Source organism: Centroberyx affinis, unplaced genomic scaffold, assembly GCF_046629955.1.
Source record: "Centroberyx affinis isolate AG114_WGS23_722 - 3 ecotype Tasmania unplaced genomic scaffold, CSIRO-AGI_Caff_v1 ptg002824l_1, whole genome shotgun sequence".
NCBI lineage: Eukaryota > Metazoa > Chordata > Actinopteri > Beryciformes > Berycidae > Centroberyx > Centroberyx affinis.
In genome coordinates this window covers 1-19,977 of record NW_027280967.1, presented here as the reverse complement: position 1 = coordinate 19,977, position 19,977 = coordinate 1, and the positions used below count along the sequence as shown (strand labels likewise).

At 41.6% G+C, this 19,977-nt stretch overlaps 1 protein-coding gene across 1 annotated transcript; it reads left to right on the top strand.

The window, feature by feature from the left end:
- Positions 1 to 1,221: 1,221 nt before the first annotated feature.
- On the top strand, positions 1,222 to 13,681 carry LOC139658063 (adenylate kinase 7-like). Its single transcript, XM_071536091.1, has 18 exons — positions 1,222 to 1,314; positions 1,600 to 1,761; positions 2,137 to 2,245; positions 3,729 to 3,823; positions 4,701 to 4,811; positions 4,894 to 4,977; positions 5,296 to 5,384; positions 5,574 to 5,664; positions 6,070 to 6,147; positions 6,400 to 6,549; positions 8,162 to 8,290; positions 8,378 to 8,480; positions 9,558 to 9,686; positions 9,834 to 9,899; positions 10,633 to 10,830; positions 11,819 to 12,039; positions 13,334 to 13,492; positions 13,622 to 13,681. Exons 1-18 carry the CDS (start codon positions 1,222 to 1,224, stop codon positions 13,667 to 13,669), a joined length of 2,115 nt encoding a protein of 704 aa, XP_071392192.1. The 3' UTR covers positions 13,670 to 13,681.
- The last annotated feature ends 6,296 nt before the right edge of the window (positions 13,682 to 19,977 follow it).

Below are 19,977 nucleotides of genomic sequence, written 5' to 3'. Positions count from 1 at the left end.
TGAATTGAATTCAATGAAATTCTGTGAAATTACATATATATATAGTGTATATATATATATGTAATTTTACCACATCTGAGATTACATGCAGTGTTACAGTATATATTATCAATACTGAATATCATAAAACGTTAAAGGTAGCCTACCTTTCAGGTGGTATTTGATGTACAGTATGTAACTTCAACTATTTCAATTTACAATTAAACTATCAAATAAACCTTTGTTCAGTTCTGGTATACTAGAAAACAAATGTGCAGAATGATAGATGAACATAAAACATTCACATCGTCTTTATGAACAAATGGAAACGAGTTGAGAATTGATCCTGCATAACATGTAATCGTCATCCATACATTATGATTGAATGTATTTGATTTGTTTAACTGTCTTTCATTTGATTCATAATGTTTCATTTATAATGTTTAGCAAGTCAAGACAAACTCTCTTAGAAGTGGAATTTCATGGGATTTAATGGAATTAAATTCCTGTCATTTCAATTCAGTTCCAGTGTTATCACCTAAATCATGCAGTATTGTGCAATAATGCACATATCACACGGCAAATTAGACCTACACATGTTAACAATCAATAGGTTATTAGGGCTCACAATAGGCTATACAGTAGTGCATAATGACTGAGCATAATGATACAATGGCTGCTTTGACACTCCCAATGCAACACAAAGGCGAGAATGAGTCTATGGAGGCCGAGACATTCATGTTCAAAGTGTGGAAATCCATTCATAGTGGGAGTGCATAAGACAACAATGCATGAAGACACTATGCATGTGTCCAGTTTTGTGCGTACACAGATGCCTAGTCCAGTGTCCATGATTTTCCAGACTGTTCCCCTTTGCCATATAAAATTTTGCATTTTTTTGTGACTGATGCTCTTGCAGTGACTATATGACCTCTTTGTAACTCCCGGTGTGTCAGTGTTTGGCACTGTGGCCTCACTATGCTGCCTTTATAATTGTGATGTAGTTACTTAAAAGCAGAAGTCCTTTTTCATAGTGTTTCTGTTATTTTGTCCTCTCCTGTACTCTAGCCGTCTGGCCTCTGTGGGCGCGCGGAGGCGGTGACGCAACGATTGACGCTTCCGCTGCGCGTCTGGCCGTTGTAAACAATGGGCGCGCTGACGCTTCGTGTACGCGTTGTCTGTTGGCGCGAGGAAGCGCGGCTCCATGGCAACAGCACAACAACAACACCAGCTAACATCAGTATGTCGGAGCGGAGGATGGAGAAAGTCAAACAGCCACCCAAACGAGTTTTTATCAACAACATAGACTCGTACGCCTCCAAATGTATTGCTAAGGTAAACGTTTTTTTATTTGCAATGTATAATATATTAAAGCGGATGTTTACCTCACCGACTAACGTTAATTAACAGTTAACGTTAGCTAACTTATTGCTAGTCAAGCTGAGAGCTAATGTCAACACAGCAGGCTGTCGATTGGTTTGAAGCCCCAAACTAACTTTACAGCAGGAAATTCAACTACAAAATGGTTGACAAGTTTGTGAACAAGTCTGGACATAATGCTAAAGGTTTCCCTATGGTAAACAACATTACATTCGTTTCATATGTTCACCCACTATGCAGTTGTTGTCTGAATGTGTGGCTGGAGACCCTCTGGAGGTGGAGAGTGAGGAAGAGGAGGAGAGCAGGAGCACGGACCACAGCAAGGAAAGATGCTTTCAGATCGTTGGGACCGTTACCGACAAATCCGAAGAGGAAAGACCGTATGTCCAGGAGGAGTATTTTGTAAGTAGCTGAACGTGGTTAATAACCTACAGTTTGGACTCACCTGATTGAATGTACTATGTTTTTCATCATCTTAAAGCCATTTTGATCTAAAGGCTTCTGCTTAAATGCTTGAAATTAGTTTCTTCGACAAATATAAATAGTGAAGTTGACGCCTATGTATGAATTTCTTCCCAAAGCCTTTGCCTTTCCATCAAGGCAAATCTAAAATATAAGATAGTTTTGATTTGTTTAACACTTTTTTTGGTCACTGCATAATTCCATTTGTGTTATTTCATAGTTTTGATGTCTTTACCGTTTGCTGTAAATTGTTTTCACAAAAGTTTTATTAAGCCAAGGTTTCTTACAAAATATGATTTCATGTCTGTACGCCAGCAACCGAGAAGGGAAGAGCTTCTCCACCAACTGATGGACTGTGACGTCATCATCTACAACATTACCCAGCATGCCGATCAGGTGGAGGAGGCGTCCTGGGCCGTCTCAGGTAGGCAGATAGAGCAGTGAGGCCCTCGTCTGACTTGCTCTGTTCTATTCTATTCTATTCTATTCTGTTCTGGCCAAGAGGCTCCAATTGCATCCATGTAATGTCAGTGTGGCCAAGTCTGGACAGTGTTAGACCAAAAATGTACAATCAATAACGAATATTTTTTAAGTTGAATATCACTTTTGCCTTAATTTCAGGGCTGTAGTACTTGAGTCCGGTCTTTTTGACGGTCTTGGTCTCGTCTCGGACTCATAGTTAATATGACTCGGTCTTGAATCGGTCTCGGATGAATTAACGTTACATAATATTATTGTTTTTATAATTATAATCTCTTCTAAGAAAGTGACCAGCAGCGAATGATACAATTTTCACAGTTGATAAAGTTATGCGCCCACCGAAAGGTTTAGTGACTATCACAACCAGAGGGACTGCCAAAGTGCTGAGTTATCCTATGCAGTTTTAGTATGACATAAGATTATTTCAGTAATATGATTCAATTAAAATGTCATGCCAGGTAAGAATATTTTCAGTCAAGCAGTTCTGAGAGCAGCATATGGTTGTGCAGCAGTAAGAAAAAGTAGGTGAAATAGATTAATCCACTTCTAGTTAAGTAAAGGTGCAACTACTGTATGTTATGAACATAAACAAGCTGCCTACAATTTATTTTGTCCTCAAAACATGCTAATTTTGTTGAAATGTCTTTAGAAACCTCCCTTCTATTTTAGGCAATAAACAAAAATATGCTATTTTAGTCAATAAATACAATGGTAGCCTTGGATAACACATTGCTATGGTATTGGTCTCGAATTGGACTCGTAGTTTTGCAGTCTTGGTCTCGACTCAGTCTCGACCCCCCTCGGTCTTGGTCTTGAATCGGACTCGATTCACCAATGAGTCGATCTGGACTTGGACTCGACCAAGGCGGTCTCGACTACAGCCCTGCTTAATTTGTAATTCATTTTCTTCTGGTCCCTCCAAATGGATGACAGTGCGATGTAATGCAAAAGCCTTGTCTGATTCCAGACTCTAAATTCTGCTCATGTCAGCTTTGATGTTAACCCTTCCTATACCTTCACAATGTCACAAATAATTATAGGAATTACAGGCTGGAGTAAGTACTCAAGTCTCTTAATTTTCCATTTATCAGCCAATATTGCCACCCACTAAACACACAGATATATTAATTACTGTTAAATATGGATCCTCTACATGAAGGCACTGTCACCCAAAATGCAATCTAAAGCTTTGCGCTTCTTGTTCGTGTCTAATTTCATAACTGATTGTCTTAGTACGTCGAAATATCTATAGATATTTTTGAAATGTTGATATTCAGTATATGAATTCACGTCACTCACCTTTTGGTTATGACTGCCCAGTGTATGCAGGGATAGACTCCAGCCAAGCAGGTTATGCAGACAGAGAGAATGAATGTATAATAGAATGAATGTATTAGGTTATGACTCCTCTTGTGCTGTGTTTCCAGCCCTCCACAATGAAATGGGCAATTTTAGAGGGCCAAAGACGTTCATCCTCATATCCACGGTGATGACCTGGGCGTGCAGCAAGCCGGTTGATCCTGTGAGTAGATACCTAGATGCTGTGTTGTGTGTTTGTGTATCGTAAATCCAGTTTTTCTCCACATCACCTATCCTGATGAAGGCTAAACATGGCTGAAACATGATGGAAGATGTCTGAAACTTTTCTACATAATGAAATCCTTGGCTTCCCCTCTCCCCTTTGCTTTGAGTTGGAAGCTTACTTTCATGATGTAATCCACTGGAGTCCTCACTCACACTAATTTACAATCAGGTTTCCCACTGGCCATTGAAGTCCTGGAAGATCATGGAATTTTACGAGGTGTATTCCAGACAGGGAAAGTCAGGGAATTTGATATATTCTCTGGGAAAGTCAGGGAATTTTACAAATGGGTCACTTTACAGGAATATAGTAGAGTGTGTTGTTGCTCACATTCATTGTATTAGATGGCGGTTTTCAACTGGAGTGGAAACCAGACTGAGAAACAACATTAAGCTGTCAAATTGTTAGCTAAGCGCTCTGAGCTAGTTATGGAAAGTTATTGAAAAATCATGGACTTTTTATCAGAACCACAGTGGGAACCCTGGACAGCTATAGGCTTAAAGTTATCTAGTCAATTTATTCAGGTTCATAGATTTTAGTGTAGACTGTAATCATCATGTCTAGTCAGGTTATGTAAAAGTGGATGAGACTTATATCTGCAATGATCATCCTTTAATTACATTCTTTTCAAAAGTATCTGTAATCTGAATATTATTTTTTTACAGTAACCCTAATGGAGTACACTTATTCTTTTAATTGGATTACTCTAATAAATAATCTATTACTCCCCAATCCAGTCCACATCATGTTTTTGTCTATCTGGGTTTTTGTCATTGGCATTCCTGTCGTTTTCTATGGCGTCTGTGTTTTGCAATAGGACGAACCGGAGATTCCTTTCACCGATGAAGACTACAGGAGAAGAAGAACTCATCCCAACTTCAAACGACACATCGACCTGGAGAAGTTGACGGTCAAAATGGGGAAAACGGTTCGTTTGAAATTCCTGTGCATTTGTGTATGTTGTTGCATAAAAACACACTGCGTGGACACGTTGTTGTTGTGGCTTTTAGAAAAGCACGGTGTTGTCAACGTACGTGGTGGCGTCAGGACTGCAGTACGGGATGGGAGAGCAAGTCTTCCACTTCTTTTTCAAGGTGAGACCTCACATCTACAGTACCATTGATTGTCACTTCCAGTATGAGCACAATCCTGTTTTATAGGCCCAGTATGTAGATTTTGTCTATTGATATATCAGAAATTTTCAGTAGTGAAAAGTAGGGTTCTGAACTGGCCATCTGCTATTGGCTGGTCTTTGGTGCCAGATGATGTCACCACCTCTTGTGCTCTATAGAAGGTGACATCACTTTTTACCATTAGGTGTCAGGCTTCACCACAAATTTGGGTCTGGGGTTTAGTTACTCTTTAATAAATGTATTTAAATAATTGAAATATATTCTGTTTTATTGTATTAGATGTCATGGCTGGGTCAGGAACATGCAATACCTGTCTTTGGAGAGGGCAACAACATCGTCCCCACTATTCACATCAATGACCTGGCCAGGTTGGACACACACACACACACACACACACACACACACACACACACACAACTTTCTTGGAATTGCAACAACATGGATAGAGCTTATCTTCTCCTACACAAGTCTCTAGCTGCGTGACTGATAGCATAAACTGTCCAACATGATTAGAATGAGTATACTTCAGTAATCATTGTAATTTCTTTGCTTTAAAGTGTGATTCAGAACGTCATTGACCATAAACCCAAGCCACACTACCTGCTGGCTGTGGATAATTCCAACAACACCATGGAGGACATTGTGAAGGTGTGTGTAGCAACCGATAATGTAAGAACTTGTCAAAATCTTAAAAAAATTGTCTTCTAAATGGGTTGAAAATGTAATAAAACCTGTTAATGTAATGTAATAACATCTCCAGAATGTAATCATTAAAAACGGTTAGACCCGTTAGAATGTAATACTTGCTGGTTAATGTAATAATGTATTATATTATCAGGAAGTATTACAATATCAGGTATAAGTCATTTTCGACCCTGTTTGACATACATTTTATTATATTTTGACAAGTTATTACATTATCCAACATTGTCCCCGCCTCTTTGTGTGGATATACTCCCCTATACTTATACCATACTTTTCTAGATATGTAGGTAGATACATACATATATGCATACAGTAGATTGATTGATACGCAACTCTTTTCTTCACCAGATGGTTGCCTCTGCACTTGGACCAGGGAAGATCCAGAAAAAGCCATTTGAGGATGCCTTCCTCACGCAGGATTTGAGTGTATGTTATACCAATTTACAATAGACACAGTTTATGGTCATGTATAGTGGTGTTGTGGTATGGAATACAGCGCATTTTTGATTTTAGCATCAATTTTAGCATCAAAACACTGAATTATTCAAAAGCTTACCTCACTAATGCTAAAAGGAATATGTGAGAAATGTGGAGGCTGACTCCTTCCATAGACAACCTTGACTAAAAACTCTACAAAGCCCTAAAACATGTTATTAACACGTTATTCCCCCCCTACAGCAAATAGAAATTGACTCCATGTCCGTCAACCTTCGCATGGACGCTGCCCACCTCAGAGAATTGTTCAGCATCCCCTGGGTTTGTGAGGCAGGTCTGATGGAGAACATAGAGCTGGTGGTGGAGGAGTACCGGCAGACCAGGGGACTGCTGGTATGTACTGGACCTAAAGGAAGCTCTCACAACACACTGTATCGATACTGTCACAGAAAAAGCATGCAACTGAAATTTGGATGTTTTTCCTTGTCTTGAATTTACTTGAATTCTAAGTTTACATGGTCGTTTCATGTGTTGAGTGATTTCCATCACCCTTGGGCCCTTGAAACTTTTTAAAGGGGCAATAAAAAAGATTTTTACTGTCCTTTAGCACAAAAAGAACATAATATATATATATATGAGGGTTGATAGGGATGTTGATCATAGATTAGGCCATAAATTACTTAATGCACCTCTAAAGCCCCATTGCATGAGCTCAGAAATGCAAATAAATAAATAAAGCATTATTTCCGCCTTAATAAAAAACTTTTGCAACAGCAATATTCAGCAATATTCCACACATGGATTAATCTCAGCTCTTTAACAAGTTTAGACAGCAGCACATTGTTTGCTGTTTTGGATCCATACTCTTATTACTTTGGACGTGAAATGACACGATGATGATGAGCTGTGCACACTGTCAGCTTTAAGGGCATTTTCAGCCATATCTGAGGAACACTGAAAGAGCTATAGACCTTTGTGTTCACGTTTCATGCACATTTCAACATATACAGAAGTATTCAGACAGAATAACGGTGCATTTTTAAATATCCAGCAAAAAAGCACACCTAAACATTGTTGCTGACAAGGTCCATCTCTGCATGGCCACAGTCTAGCTTTTGTCAAACGGAAACTTTCAGAATGATGATAAAAGATGGTTCAGGAACATGGCAGTCCCCAGATCACAATCCAATGGAGACCTTTGGAATGAGGTGGAACGGGATGTTCGCAGCATGAATGTGCTGCCAAAAAAATCTGGATGAACTGCATGACACTACACAGTCAGCGTGGAAAATGGCAAGAATTCAGGCTGTTCTGGAGGCAAAAGGGCTTCTATTTTTATATTATATTCACTGATAAAATGTTTTCATCAAAGAATCATCACAGAAAGCTTGCAGACATTGGGGTAAAACAACATTGCATTTAGTTGATGTAGGTATAATCAAAGCATAAGTAGAATAAATCTAAAAGCAGCAATTTCATCATGCAGTGCTGTAGCAAATCTCTCATTTGAATTGAATGAATTTCCACTGGAGGGCAGCGTGTGAAGTGTGATCAAGGGATAAGAGTGTGGAGCAGAAACATCACATATAATGCTGTCCAAATACTTAGAAAGTGCAGGCGAAACGTACACAAATCATTCAGATTTGCGTAAAAGCGCCAAAATCGGTCTACATGTCCAACATTTTCAGACTTGGAGCCATTATTAAAATGGTACTGATTTGGCTGTGGCAGCCATTTATTTTCCCTCCATTACCAGCAATATTTTTTGAACTGACCATGATTGGGTTGAAAAAATACACGTAGACCTATGTTTAGATGGCTATGGAATACAATAGTGTTAAGGAAAACATCTTAAACTGTTCATATTATAATGAAATGGCCAATTAAATCAGACTTCAATTTTAAGAGAACTGAGAACGTTGCCATTTCTCCATATGCCTGATGGGAATGTTATTGGTTTTCTTGGGTTAGGCTTAAAATTGTATTGCATTATTGTTTTCTCCAGCCCATCCGTCTGTGTGTACTGGGTCCTCCTGCGGTGGGGAAGAGCACAGTGGCTGAACAGATCTGTAAACACTACAAGCTCCATCACATCAGACTGAAGGAGACCATCTCTGAGACCATTGCCCAACTGGTCAGCTGCTGCTCAAATGCACACACACAAACCATAGACACGCTAGAAAACATAATGCAGATATTAAATTTCAGCCCTTATTTCTAGGAAGCTACTGTGAAGAACGACAATCCAGAGGCAGAGGAGGACTCTGCAGCAGAAGCCCAGGAGCTCCTGGACACCCTGAAGGACAGTATGGAGCAGAACGGAGGTAGAGACACTGACTCATGTTGTCAATGTTAAGCCTAGGTCACATTACAAGACTGTTCTGTTCCTAGTCGGGCCTAGTAGTAGACTAAATGACTGGTTTGCTTGTTGCCCGGTCGGGAAGCTGTTCACACTACGCGATGGGACAAAGACGGGCGTCACACGTGAAGAAGAAGGATCACACACTACCTGATCATTACCGGTCATTCCAAAACATCTTCCCATTTGCCCACAACACTTGACTGTAAATAGAATTTTGTATTTTACGTAATTTGTAATTGCATATTTATGTGGACTGATCCAGGAATGCTGAGTTTTATTCCTCCAAGTGAAATTGTGTATCAACTTATCAAGAGTGGAGAAATTGGAGTTGGGAATCTTGCTGATATAAACTAGCTATGCGGGTGGGCGTTGTTGTTGTTAAAAGTGACTTCTCTTCCGGTTCATTTTATTTTTCTAACCCCCTTGAGCTGAACTCCCATTGGCTGATTTTTTCAGGCTGTGACTGAAAAATGTGACATGTTTGAAAAAAATCGCATCAGGCCAAACAGCCAGAGTCGGCAGTCTTGAGCCCGTTCACACTAAAGGATAGTCTACACCGACTGTCAGGCCCAACCGACTAGCCCAGATTCCAATTGGGATTCGAATCTGCGTTAAAGTCGCCCAGTGTAACCTAGGCTTAAGACACAGTTGAGGCCTTAGGTCTTAATTTCAACCTCAAATCCTAGTATGGGACTATCAGGAATTATTTTTTAGAATAAAAGGCCCAGTCCTGGTACATAAACAAAACAGCAAGTCAAAGAGTGGGTTTGGAGACTTTTTTTAACTAACAGAGGTTGGTGGTGGATCAATAAATTCCATTAATTTCAGTTCAAAATCTACATTTTGACAGGGGGGCACGCTGAGAGTAAGCTCTCTTTTTACAGAAGGAGAAATTAAATGTGAGCTGGATTCTCTTACCAAATTTGACTACAGATAAACAGCATATGTCAAAAATATATGCATGATGAAATGGGTTAGTGGCATCTAATCAGTTAATCAGTGTCCAGCAATAGATGAAATGAACGCTGTTCTCCTGTAGGGCGTTTGGAGGAGCAGCTTGTGATCAGGGTGATGAAGGATAAGCTGAAGTCTAAACCGTGCAGAAACCAGGGCTTCGTTCTGGATGCCTTCCCCAAGACCTACGATCAAGCTAAGGAGCTTTTCTGTGGTGAGAGACTGACACAAATCTCCCAGTGCACCAGAGCTGGAGTATAACATACGCAGAAACACACACACACGCACAGCTGGTTGGTCCTACTTTATATTACTCCATAGCATTATCTCAAACTAATAGATTTTTTTGGGGTCTTTTTAGCTGAGGAGGACGAACCAGAGGATGAAGGATCCAAGATTCCCCCATACAACAAGAAGATTATCCCAGGTGTGTCCACAAGGAACCTCGCTTTACTGCACTGGCATCTCTTTCTTGTCATTTTCATTCATCTTCAACAGCAAGAACCAGGATCTTTGCTTCACGCACAAATTTGTTAATGCTAGCCTCTGAACGTAACAGTGCAGATGTATAGTCACAGGCCAGTGTAATTTGTTCAAATGAAAAGAGGAAAATTCCTAAGATGTGGTCATTCAACAAGCGATTTAAACTCCCAGTCTATAATTGCAGTATGCTGTTTCTATTGAAACACCTCAGCCCTACTGCTGGCTTTGTTTGTGTTCTGATTTGTTGGACTGAAGACATTTTTCATCCTCAAACTGATGCACTGAGTGTTTATAATATATCTTTATATGGACAAATAAATTCTGGATTGGAGGTTTAGGCAATAACAAAGCCAGATGTTTTCATGGTGACAGAAAGCCATTGAACTACTGTTTTCTCTGCACAAATGCTCTATCTTCATTTATACGCTACTTAATACTAGCTTGCTCTTTTCCTATGGGAAGCACATTAGCGCTATCCATTCCTACCTCATGCTGTCTAATACTCTCTGAAAAGTGTGATCAAATATTTTTCATGCTAAACCCTTTATAAAGCTGAAATAATGCAGCATTGAGTCATGTAGTTCGGTAGAGACGTTTGGTGTTCATGCTTCTTATTTAGAATATGCTTCAGCTGAGTGTTTCAGTCATTCTAACAGTGTCCTCTGTCTGGGCTGCAGAATTTGTATTGTGTCTGGATGCCTCTGATGCCTTCCTGAAGGATCGGGTGCTGAACCTACCTGAGCGGCTGGTAGAGGAAACATCATACCGCCAGGAGGACTTCCTGCGACGGCTGGCCGGCTACAGGGAGAGCAACGCCGAGGACGAAACCGTCCTCAACTACTTCGATGAGCTGGACATCGTCCCTCAGCACATGGGTAATTATAGCATCGCCAGTGAATGGCTTTAAAAGCTACGGTGAATTGAACCTTAGAGAGGTTATTGCGTCAAAATGGAGCAACTTTTTTGGTGATGAAAGACTAATTTGGGAGGCAGCTCATTAGTGTTCACGGCTCTCTAGACTCAAATTGGCGCGTACTGCCAAGTACCATTGTCCAGATTTCATATTAAGGCATCACACCGGCGAGGTTGAAATGTTAGTGCTGTTTTCCCTCCTCTTTATAATTAAACTAATTATTTTCCTCATAATTTATGAGTTTTCCTTCTGAGTGAGGAAACCCCTTATTGTAAATTATGGAGTGATCTGACAATAATGTGTGCCTTGCTATGTTTGCATGTGTACAATAATGCAGCTACTGCCAGTACTCTGCCAGTCTACTGTTCTTGCAAACCCGCATTCCTTTGGTTTGTCTGACACTTGACTATGACTTGATGTTCCTGTCTCGCAGTACATGTAACATGAACATGTTTCTTCAACACTCCAAAAATACTGTGGTGCTACTTGCTATCATTTCCAAAGAGTTTGTGTTTGGCTTTTTGAGCAATGCTCCCCACCAAAGAGATATGATAACGGTGTTTATGTGTATTAATGGCAGTAAAATGAGAGGGCGCCACATTTTCTTATGTTGTATTACATTACTTGCACTTCCAGTTTGTCACAGTAAATTTGACTCATGTTCATCTCTACTCTACAATACAGAACAATATAACAAACTTGTTGGACTTAATGTCCCTAAACATTTAATTTCCTGGTGTCTTATACTGCTCAATTATATTTACAGAACCTTCCATTCGTTGAATTGGAAATTGCTTTTATTTTCTTTATTTTGGTTTTCAAATTGAATAAAAAAAAACGGTAGCATTAAAGAGGTCTTGAATAATCTTTGTCTTTCTGGAACCCTGACCGTGTCATACTGCACATCAACCCTCTCAGTCAACGACACTCATACTCGTCATCCTGTCCAGAGAACAGCAGCGGCGACGACCCCGACTACCTGCTGCTGACCCAGAAGATCATGCGGACGGTCGGCCGGCCCCGGAACTACGGCCCCGGCAGCCAGGAGGCCGAGGAGGAGGAGAGGAGGAGGGCCGAGGAGAGGATGGGGCGCCAGGCCCGGGAGAAGGCCCGGGAGGAGCGGTGGGAGGCGGAGGAGGCCGCGCAGAGGGCAGGGCGCTGGGAGGAGTGGGTAGGTGCTGGGAGGATGTGTGTGTGTGTGTGTGTGTGTGTGTGTGTGTGTGTGTGTGTGTGTGTGTGGGGGGGGGGGGGGGGGGGGTGTAGAGGCTTTGCAGTTGTGTCACAAATCTCCCATCAAGCACAGCTGGTGTCATATCATGGAGGTTCAGTGGAGAATTAGCTGTGTGCAAATGTCTAAATATATACCAAGCAGAGATACATGAAAATTGTTTTGGTGTGGCTGCAGGTCAATTCAGTAACATTATAAGTAAAGGTGAATAGGCTGTTGAGGAAGAAGTGGAAAAGTACCTATACTAAGCAGCATTCCTATATGCTTACTTAATATGTAACCTTAGACCCATATTTACACCTTAAGTGAGCATATAGGAATGTTGCTTAGTATAGGTACTTTTCCATTTCTTCCTCAACAAGTCTGATAAGGTGGATTTGTTTCCACATGTAGGTTACTGTGACACAGTAAACTGTCTTGTCTTTAGCCCTAGTCTCTACTCCAAAACATGAAGAGTTGTAGTTTGAGAAGAGTCAGCTCAGTTAACCTGAGATATGTTACCACTAGATATGTTAATGCCCTCCAAGCTCCAATACAGCCATCGGGCATCAAGCATGGAGGGAATGCTTCCTTTGTATGTGGTTGGTGTTGCATTTGTGTTGCGTTGGCATTGTATTGGCATTGTGTTGGCGTTGCCTTCGCGTTGCGTTGGCACCGCGTTGCCGTTGTGCTGGCGTTGCATTGGCATTGCGTTAGTGTTGCATTGGCATTGCGTTGGCATAGCGTTGGCGTTGCTTTGTGTCGCGTCCGATGGTAGAGTCCGACTTGTGACAAAAAACCACTGAGGCTCAGGTCTCAATGGCTGAGGCATGTGTTCATCCATAGATGTATTGCAACAAGGAAAAAGTTGATATTGGTTGTTTACTGGTGTATTTGTCTCATGTAGAAATCATAAACTGACTGGCAATTCACATAGGCTATGATATTAAATTAAGGTATTTTTAAAGTGACAAACATGCTCCAGAAAGCAGATAATTGTAACTTACTATACTATTGTGTGGCTGTAGTTTGTTTCAGCTCACAGTGAAAAAATACCAAAGCTATAGTTATGCCTATTGATGAATCTGAACCACTTTTCCCCCTTGCTGCTCTTTCAAAATAAAAGCACTCTGTGGAGCAGCTACAACGACCCACTGACGCAAGGCCTTTAGTGGAGTTTGACACTAACAGTGTCAAGTACTTGATAGATAACCCTGTTTGCTTAATATGGAGATAGATGCTTAATGTATCTTGGCAGAGTACGCGCTTGGAGGAGGTGAAGCAGCAGGAGAATGACCTGCTGGAGGCCCGCTCGCTCCCTCTGAGGAGCTACCTGGTGAAGAACGTCATGCCCACCCTCAACCAAGGCCTGATCGAATGCTGCAAAGCCCGGCCGCAGGACCCAGTGGACTTCCTGGTAATACACTCACTTTTATACTATCAAAGGAGGAGCGTTCATGTCCTGGACGCGTCGTTCTAGCTACTTCTTTGCTCATCAACAGATGAAAACACTCTGATCTGCCTGTTTTGGCTTGTCTTGTTTCAGGCGGAGTACCTGTTGAAGAACAACCCCCGATATCAAGATGACAATTGAAATTTAAGCAGAAAACAAAAAAATGCAGGTAGATTTAATTTCTTGTCATTAACACACACGACTAGGCTAAGTATTCTACACCTGTACGTTGATCCAATCTGTTGTATAATAAACATGGTTCCACAACACAGTTAGACGTGAAATAAAAATTTTTGGCAAACTACTTGCATCATACTTTACGGCACTCTTTAGGATATTAGTCACCGAAGTCAATTAAATTCAGCTTGTATATTGGGGGGGGAAACCTCATGGAGTCTTTTGAGATTTGCCACTGCATTTCAGCCATCGCATTCCAAGTGTCCCTCGATTCACGCTGGGACTTTGATTAGGTCTGATTTGTAAGCGGCCCATTCTCTGCCCCTGTTGTATTCGCCCACAGCTTCGTTTGTGCTCTCGCGCGCCGGCCATTACTTAAAAGCACCCTGAAAAACGGGATGAAAGTGCGTATGAAGCCAAAAGCTAATTAGGAAGTTAATTTGCGTAATGAACTTGGGGTTCGCTTGGTAAACTCCAAAGTAGACACGCTCGGGTCATAATTGCTTTGATTTGGCTTCGCGATTTCCAGGAAGGATAAATGTTACAAATGGCGGCTAATTTGCGTCTCTCTCATGTTGCCACTCGCGACTCCAAAGTGTACATAATTGGTTGCGGCGGAACACCAAATTATTTCATTGTACATACTTAATCACCACATGGGGAAATTAGCTGAGTTTGTTTGGGAACATTGTGACGCAGTTGTTGCTGCAAGACAATCTGAACACACCGTCTGTGAGCTGCAGGTACAAACCGGCAAATGGAGAAGTTTCTCGAAGCGGAGCGCATGTTTTGACACCTTACCCTATAGAAATAAATGGTAAGAAGTCTTGTAAGTAAATAAGGGACTGCTAAGGGACTCATAGTTTCATTTGATATCTTGTGCTGATCTCATCTGCTGGTATATGGGACCGATATTGTCCTCCAGAGAACTTGACATATTTTATTTTCTTTGTCCCATGATGGTCTAAAATGCTGTTTCAGACCCTGGCAAGAATACAATTCTGGGGGGGGGAAACACAGAATTTTTTAACGATTTCAGCACAAAATATAAGCTAAGAGGATGAAGAAGAGACAAGGAGAGGAAGATAGACCAAAGAGAGACAGATTTTCTTCGCTTTTACTGTGTCAAATACTCATAATCTGATCATAGTTTGTCATACTTTCAGTTAGATATACTGTATGTCAATCTGAGATGCTAAGAAACATACTTGTGTGAGTAGTGAAAAATTTTACCTCCTATCCCAACTAAAGAATTGTTGATACACAAGTGGATGATCAATTGTTTCGTAGCATTTATGGGTATCATTTTGTTTGATTTGTAAACCGTAGTCATGACCTTTGACCTTTAAAACACAAAACTGAGGTGCTGCTGTTTGCCTTTGTAGGGCAGAACTGTTCCTCTATATGTCCAGCAGGGGGCAGCCTAACCGCTGTGTAGAAATCATACTCAGATCTCTATATTTCTAACAGGACTTGGTGTGTGTGATGCTGACTATCACATACACTGTATACTAACTATAATAGAAGAATAGAATTGAATAAACCATATTAGTGTTTCTCAGCTGATTTGTTCATTGAGAAATGCTTTGACAAGGTCTTGAATATGTAGTTTACTCACATACACACATACACACACGCAGATATATCAATGCTAATACCTAAATAGTTTTAATAATTAATACGCATTGAATAAAATAGCTTTAATTCATGCATCTTACTGCTGCCTTCCAGCATTAACAATGGAGCTTGCCCTTAAAAAACCTTTACAAGCTTTCTTTACAAGCTGATTATGTTTCAATAATGTATTTTTGTAGGCAATATTACTTAGACTGCTCATTATTAGAGTTATTTTTAAGCTAGTCAAATTATTGTTCTTATAACTTATTCTGTCTTTCTTGTATGCTTATTCCTTGGGTTCAAATTGAATGGATAAGCTTAAATCTTGCCAGTTGAACATCACTTTACTCAACAGGATGGCTGTAGATAGACCGATAACTTCCACTGTGTTGTGTCTGAAATAGTGCTAGTGCTTCACAAAAAGTAACAGTATAAAAACAGTTAATAGGATAATTAATAGAAATGCCAGACACAAATTAAAAACAAGGTCACATATGAAAACAAGAATAAAACAAGCAGAAACATGTCACATAAAAGCCTGTTTGCACTGTAAAAAAAAAAAAGGGTCTTAAGAAGCAGTCAAAGCCTTAGATGGCAAAGCCCCAGTGACCTTTGACCTTTAGGCCAGACATCAGAAAAGCTTTTACTCCAGTTGTTAGTTTGGATCCGTTCACAGAGCTGAAACAGGCCCTTGTGTGTTAACAGCAGTATTACAACACTAGGTGGCAGTCTTGGCTCATCTATTGGCTGATGGGAGCGAGTCACACTCACTTGAAAGATGATGATTATGGGATTTACAAGTGTTTCCACGCCTTAGATCATCTAAGAGCAAATGTTTTTTATTGATTTTTCATTTAATCTACATGCCAGGATGTGCAGCAGCCACCCAACCTGACCCTTTGGCCTCTCTCATGCGGATAGCAAATGAACAAAAGGTAAAGAAAACTTAAGCAATGCAACATTAACATTATTATTGGCTACAACCCATGACTCTAAGGTTCAGGCTGCATGGATGCTGCATGGTGACTGATCTTTCCTCCACTGTTAAAGTGGTAATCTTTGACTTCCTAGTCCTTTCTTACTATTCATATATTTTTATTTTGTCTTCTTCCCAGTTCCCAGAGATCACCTGTCAATCAAGCAGTGTGGGCGGAGCTTGGATTTTCTGTTGATGCAGTTTGAGTTTCTCTCTTCTTTGTCTGTTCAGCCAATGGTGGCTATCGCTGCTCATGCTAACTACCCAGTTCTTCTTCTACTGTTTATTCCAAACAAATCGCAAATGTAAAAAGGCATCAGTGTTTTAGAACAGTAAGTAAAAGCTTTCATGAACTGGATAGAGGTTGAATCGCTATTGTGTTATAGCCATCAGAGATAGAGAGGAGCAAAACAGAAAAATTCATAATCACCAATTTAACAGGAGAACCACTGGGGAACATGGGATGTGAGAACCTATCATATGTTGGCTTAGATCATGTATGAATCTTCTTGTTTCAGAACATACAGGCCTACAATCCATCAGCTGCAGTAAGCCAGGTGTGTCTGGACTGAATCCACTCTCACTGATGCTGGTCACTGTTCTCTAACACCCCCTTAATCCATGGAGGGAGGTGACACACACACACACACACACACACACACACACACAAAGCTGACAGACACATCCACACACAACCTGGTAGACATACAAATACTCACACACACACACGCTTATACTAACGCACTTAAAGTTAGACTCATATTCATAACCAAGCAGACAAACACACACTTGGAGACAGGCACATGATCACACACACACTCACATACATGTCAGAGCAGACACACACACACACACACACACACGTCCTCTCACACTTACACTCCCATACATAACCGAACAGACAAAGACACACTTAGACAAAAAAAAAAAAAAGGTACACACACACACACACAATCACACATGCCACACTCACACACATGGAGCTGCCGGTTTAATTCGTCTGGGAAATATGCCCCCCCCCCAAAAAAAAAAAACACCCGTCAGCCTCGTTTTGAGCGCCTCGGAGAGGGAAAATGTGTTTTGTTGCTTAGGAACAGTTTGCCTTGCGTCTCGGCGGGGGGTCTCCTTCTGAATATCATTATGCCCCCCCCCCCCCCCCCCCCCCCACCCCCCTCTCGATTGGGGAGGACGGCACATTTTTCTTTTCTGCCAATATTTATCTTCGGCTCCTCTCGCTCTCCGGAGGCCCCAGAAAAACGTTTTCATTGATTAAAGGGGGGGGGGGGGGGGGGTAGTAAGGCGGACTCCGCTCACCAGACGGCCCCTCACCTCCTTTTAATGTAAATTTATCCCAGGTATGAAGGTTAGGAAACGGCGGCCGTTTTTTTTTGTTTTTTTTGCTTTTTCTTTATGTTGAAAGAAAAAAAAAAAAAGCAAAGATGTTTAAACTGGAAAGAATCAAGGAGCGGAATTCAAAATGGCTTTCTGGTGTCAACAGCTTTTGTCTGAGAATGCTGTAGTGTCCACACACACACACACACACACACACACTAACCCAACACCCTAACCTAAACCTAATCCGAATTCTAAACTTAACCCTAAACCCAAGTTCTAAACCTAAACTAGAAGAAGAAGTGAGGATCGGACACAATGTCCTCACTCCGAAGGTCTAAAACTCCAACTGGTTCTCACAAGGATAGAAGTACAAGAGCGCACACACACACACACACACACACACACACACACACACACACCTAACTTGCCTCCTCCCCGCTTCCACTCCTGTCGTCTGTTTCTCAAAAAGCTGGCACGACCACAAGAGCCCCAGAGAACAGATCCCTTCTCCTCCTCCTCCTCCTCCTCCTCCTCCTCCCTCATCACTCCCTATTTCCCCGGTAATGAATGGGCATGTGTCATTCCAACAGGCAGGCCAACTTGAGAGAGGAAGAGGAGGAGTCTCTCCTTCCTCTTCTCCACTAATGAGCACCAGCAGCTTCTTGGCTTTTGTCAAAGGGGGGGAGAGAATGTGGGGAGCGAGCGGTTTAGCGCAGGCCGCTGCATTCGTCCTGTCTTTTAAACCGCGTTACTCACTGTAAAATATACTGTGTATATACTGTGGGTATGCAGAGAGAGTGGTACTTTCTGGAGAAGTTGTGTTTTCTTTGCTTTTATTAGGTTTAGGCTACGGTTAAAGTTAGTTTAAGATTATAGAGTTAGACTAGATTCGATTGGGTAAATGTTAAATTTAAGGATGCGATCACACCTACAGTTTGATTTCTTTGGTCTGATCCATAGAGGAAAAGTTGACTTTGTTGCGTTTTTCTATTTGGTTCGTTTCACATCACACTGCCCAATTACAAGCAAACCATAAGTCACATGACTCACAAGTAGCTTGTTTATTGGACGGTTTTTTGGCAACCTGTCACAAATCCGATTCTAGTCTCTGTAACTTGAGCTAAGCATGATCGACTTTGTCTCTCTCTTCTTCTCTGGTGTTCATACCAGTTAAGAACACATGAAGAAATAGCTGTATATGAGCATCAGTCCATTTTTGTTAAACGAGGCTAGGAACTGCTGACTCTCAGATGTCAACAGAGTCATTGTGTCATTATACCCATAATCCCTTGCGTTTTGGGGTCGTTTTCTGTTGGTTTGGATTACATTCTCACTCCTACTGAAGGACAGAGACTTGCATTTTCAGGCGTCTCTGTCATTATTTGGTATTAAGAGTTCAAATGGCAAGGTCAGGAAGATTAGAATTAAGTTTAGGCTATAGGTAAGGTTTAATGTTAAGATTGGTGATGAGTAAGTGTTAAGCTGACGAGGTTTAAGGTTAGAGGTTAGAGAACGAATGTCGTAAATCGAAGGTCCTCACAAGTATAGCGAGGCAAACTGTGTGTGTGTGTGTGTGTGGGCGCGTGTGCAGTGGGAGGGGGGACCAGAGAGCACCCAGAGGACGCTGCGAGGGGCGGATCGGCCCCCGCCGGGCCCGGGCCTCAGGACGGATGGATGGAGGGATTGTGTTGACAAGGGGGAAAGAAGAAGAGGAGGAGGAGGAGAGGAGGCAGCCACACATTCAGCGGGGAGGCTGAGAGCAACGGCCAGAAACTCATCAAACTGGTGGAAACACCTCCAACAGCCCAGCAACAGCAGGGTGTGTGTGTATATGTGTGTGTGTGTGTGTGTGAAGGTGTATGCTCGTGGTTTTAGGGGAGGGAGGGATGTGTGTGTGTTTGTGTGCGAGCTTGGAAAAGTCAGGGATGTTTCTCGGTGATGGATGGGAGCGTTGAGGGAGGCTTCGTTCAACCATTGTTCAACTTCTGGCAGCGTTGCCAGCTTCCCAAGCCCAGAGAGAAGTGGGAGGGGGGAATGCACTTCTAAGCAACAGTAGCAGAGCTACTAACAGCTCAGCGCCATTTTAACCAAACGGGCTGCAGTTGAGAGTCTTCTTCTTCTGGCCTCGGCGACCTTGTCCTTGATCGCGGGTCATTTTCACTGTACATGGATCACATTCAGAACCGGACAGTCCCGACTCAGTTTTTGTGGTGGCAAGAGGTCCCAATGGCAAGCGGTGCTGATCACAGCCTCCCGCCTGTTGGTTCACTTCAGACACTATCTTTTCTTGCAAATCCACAGACCATCTGTCTTTGGCATCCGATTTGCATACAGTGCTTAAGAG

Coding starts and splice junctions, on each gene's coding strand:
- LOC139658063 (XM_071536091.1), top strand. CDS start 1,222: ATGTCGGAGCGGAGGATGGAGAAAGTCAAACAGCCACCCAAACGAGTT. Junction 5,385..5,573: donor CACATCAATGACCTGGCCAG/GTTGGACACACA, acceptor TTTGCTTTAAAG/TGTGATTCAGAACGTCATTG. Junction 6,550..8,161: donor GGCAGACCAGGGGACTGCTG/GTATGTACTGGA, acceptor TGTTTTCTCCAG/CCCATCCGTCTGTGTGTACT.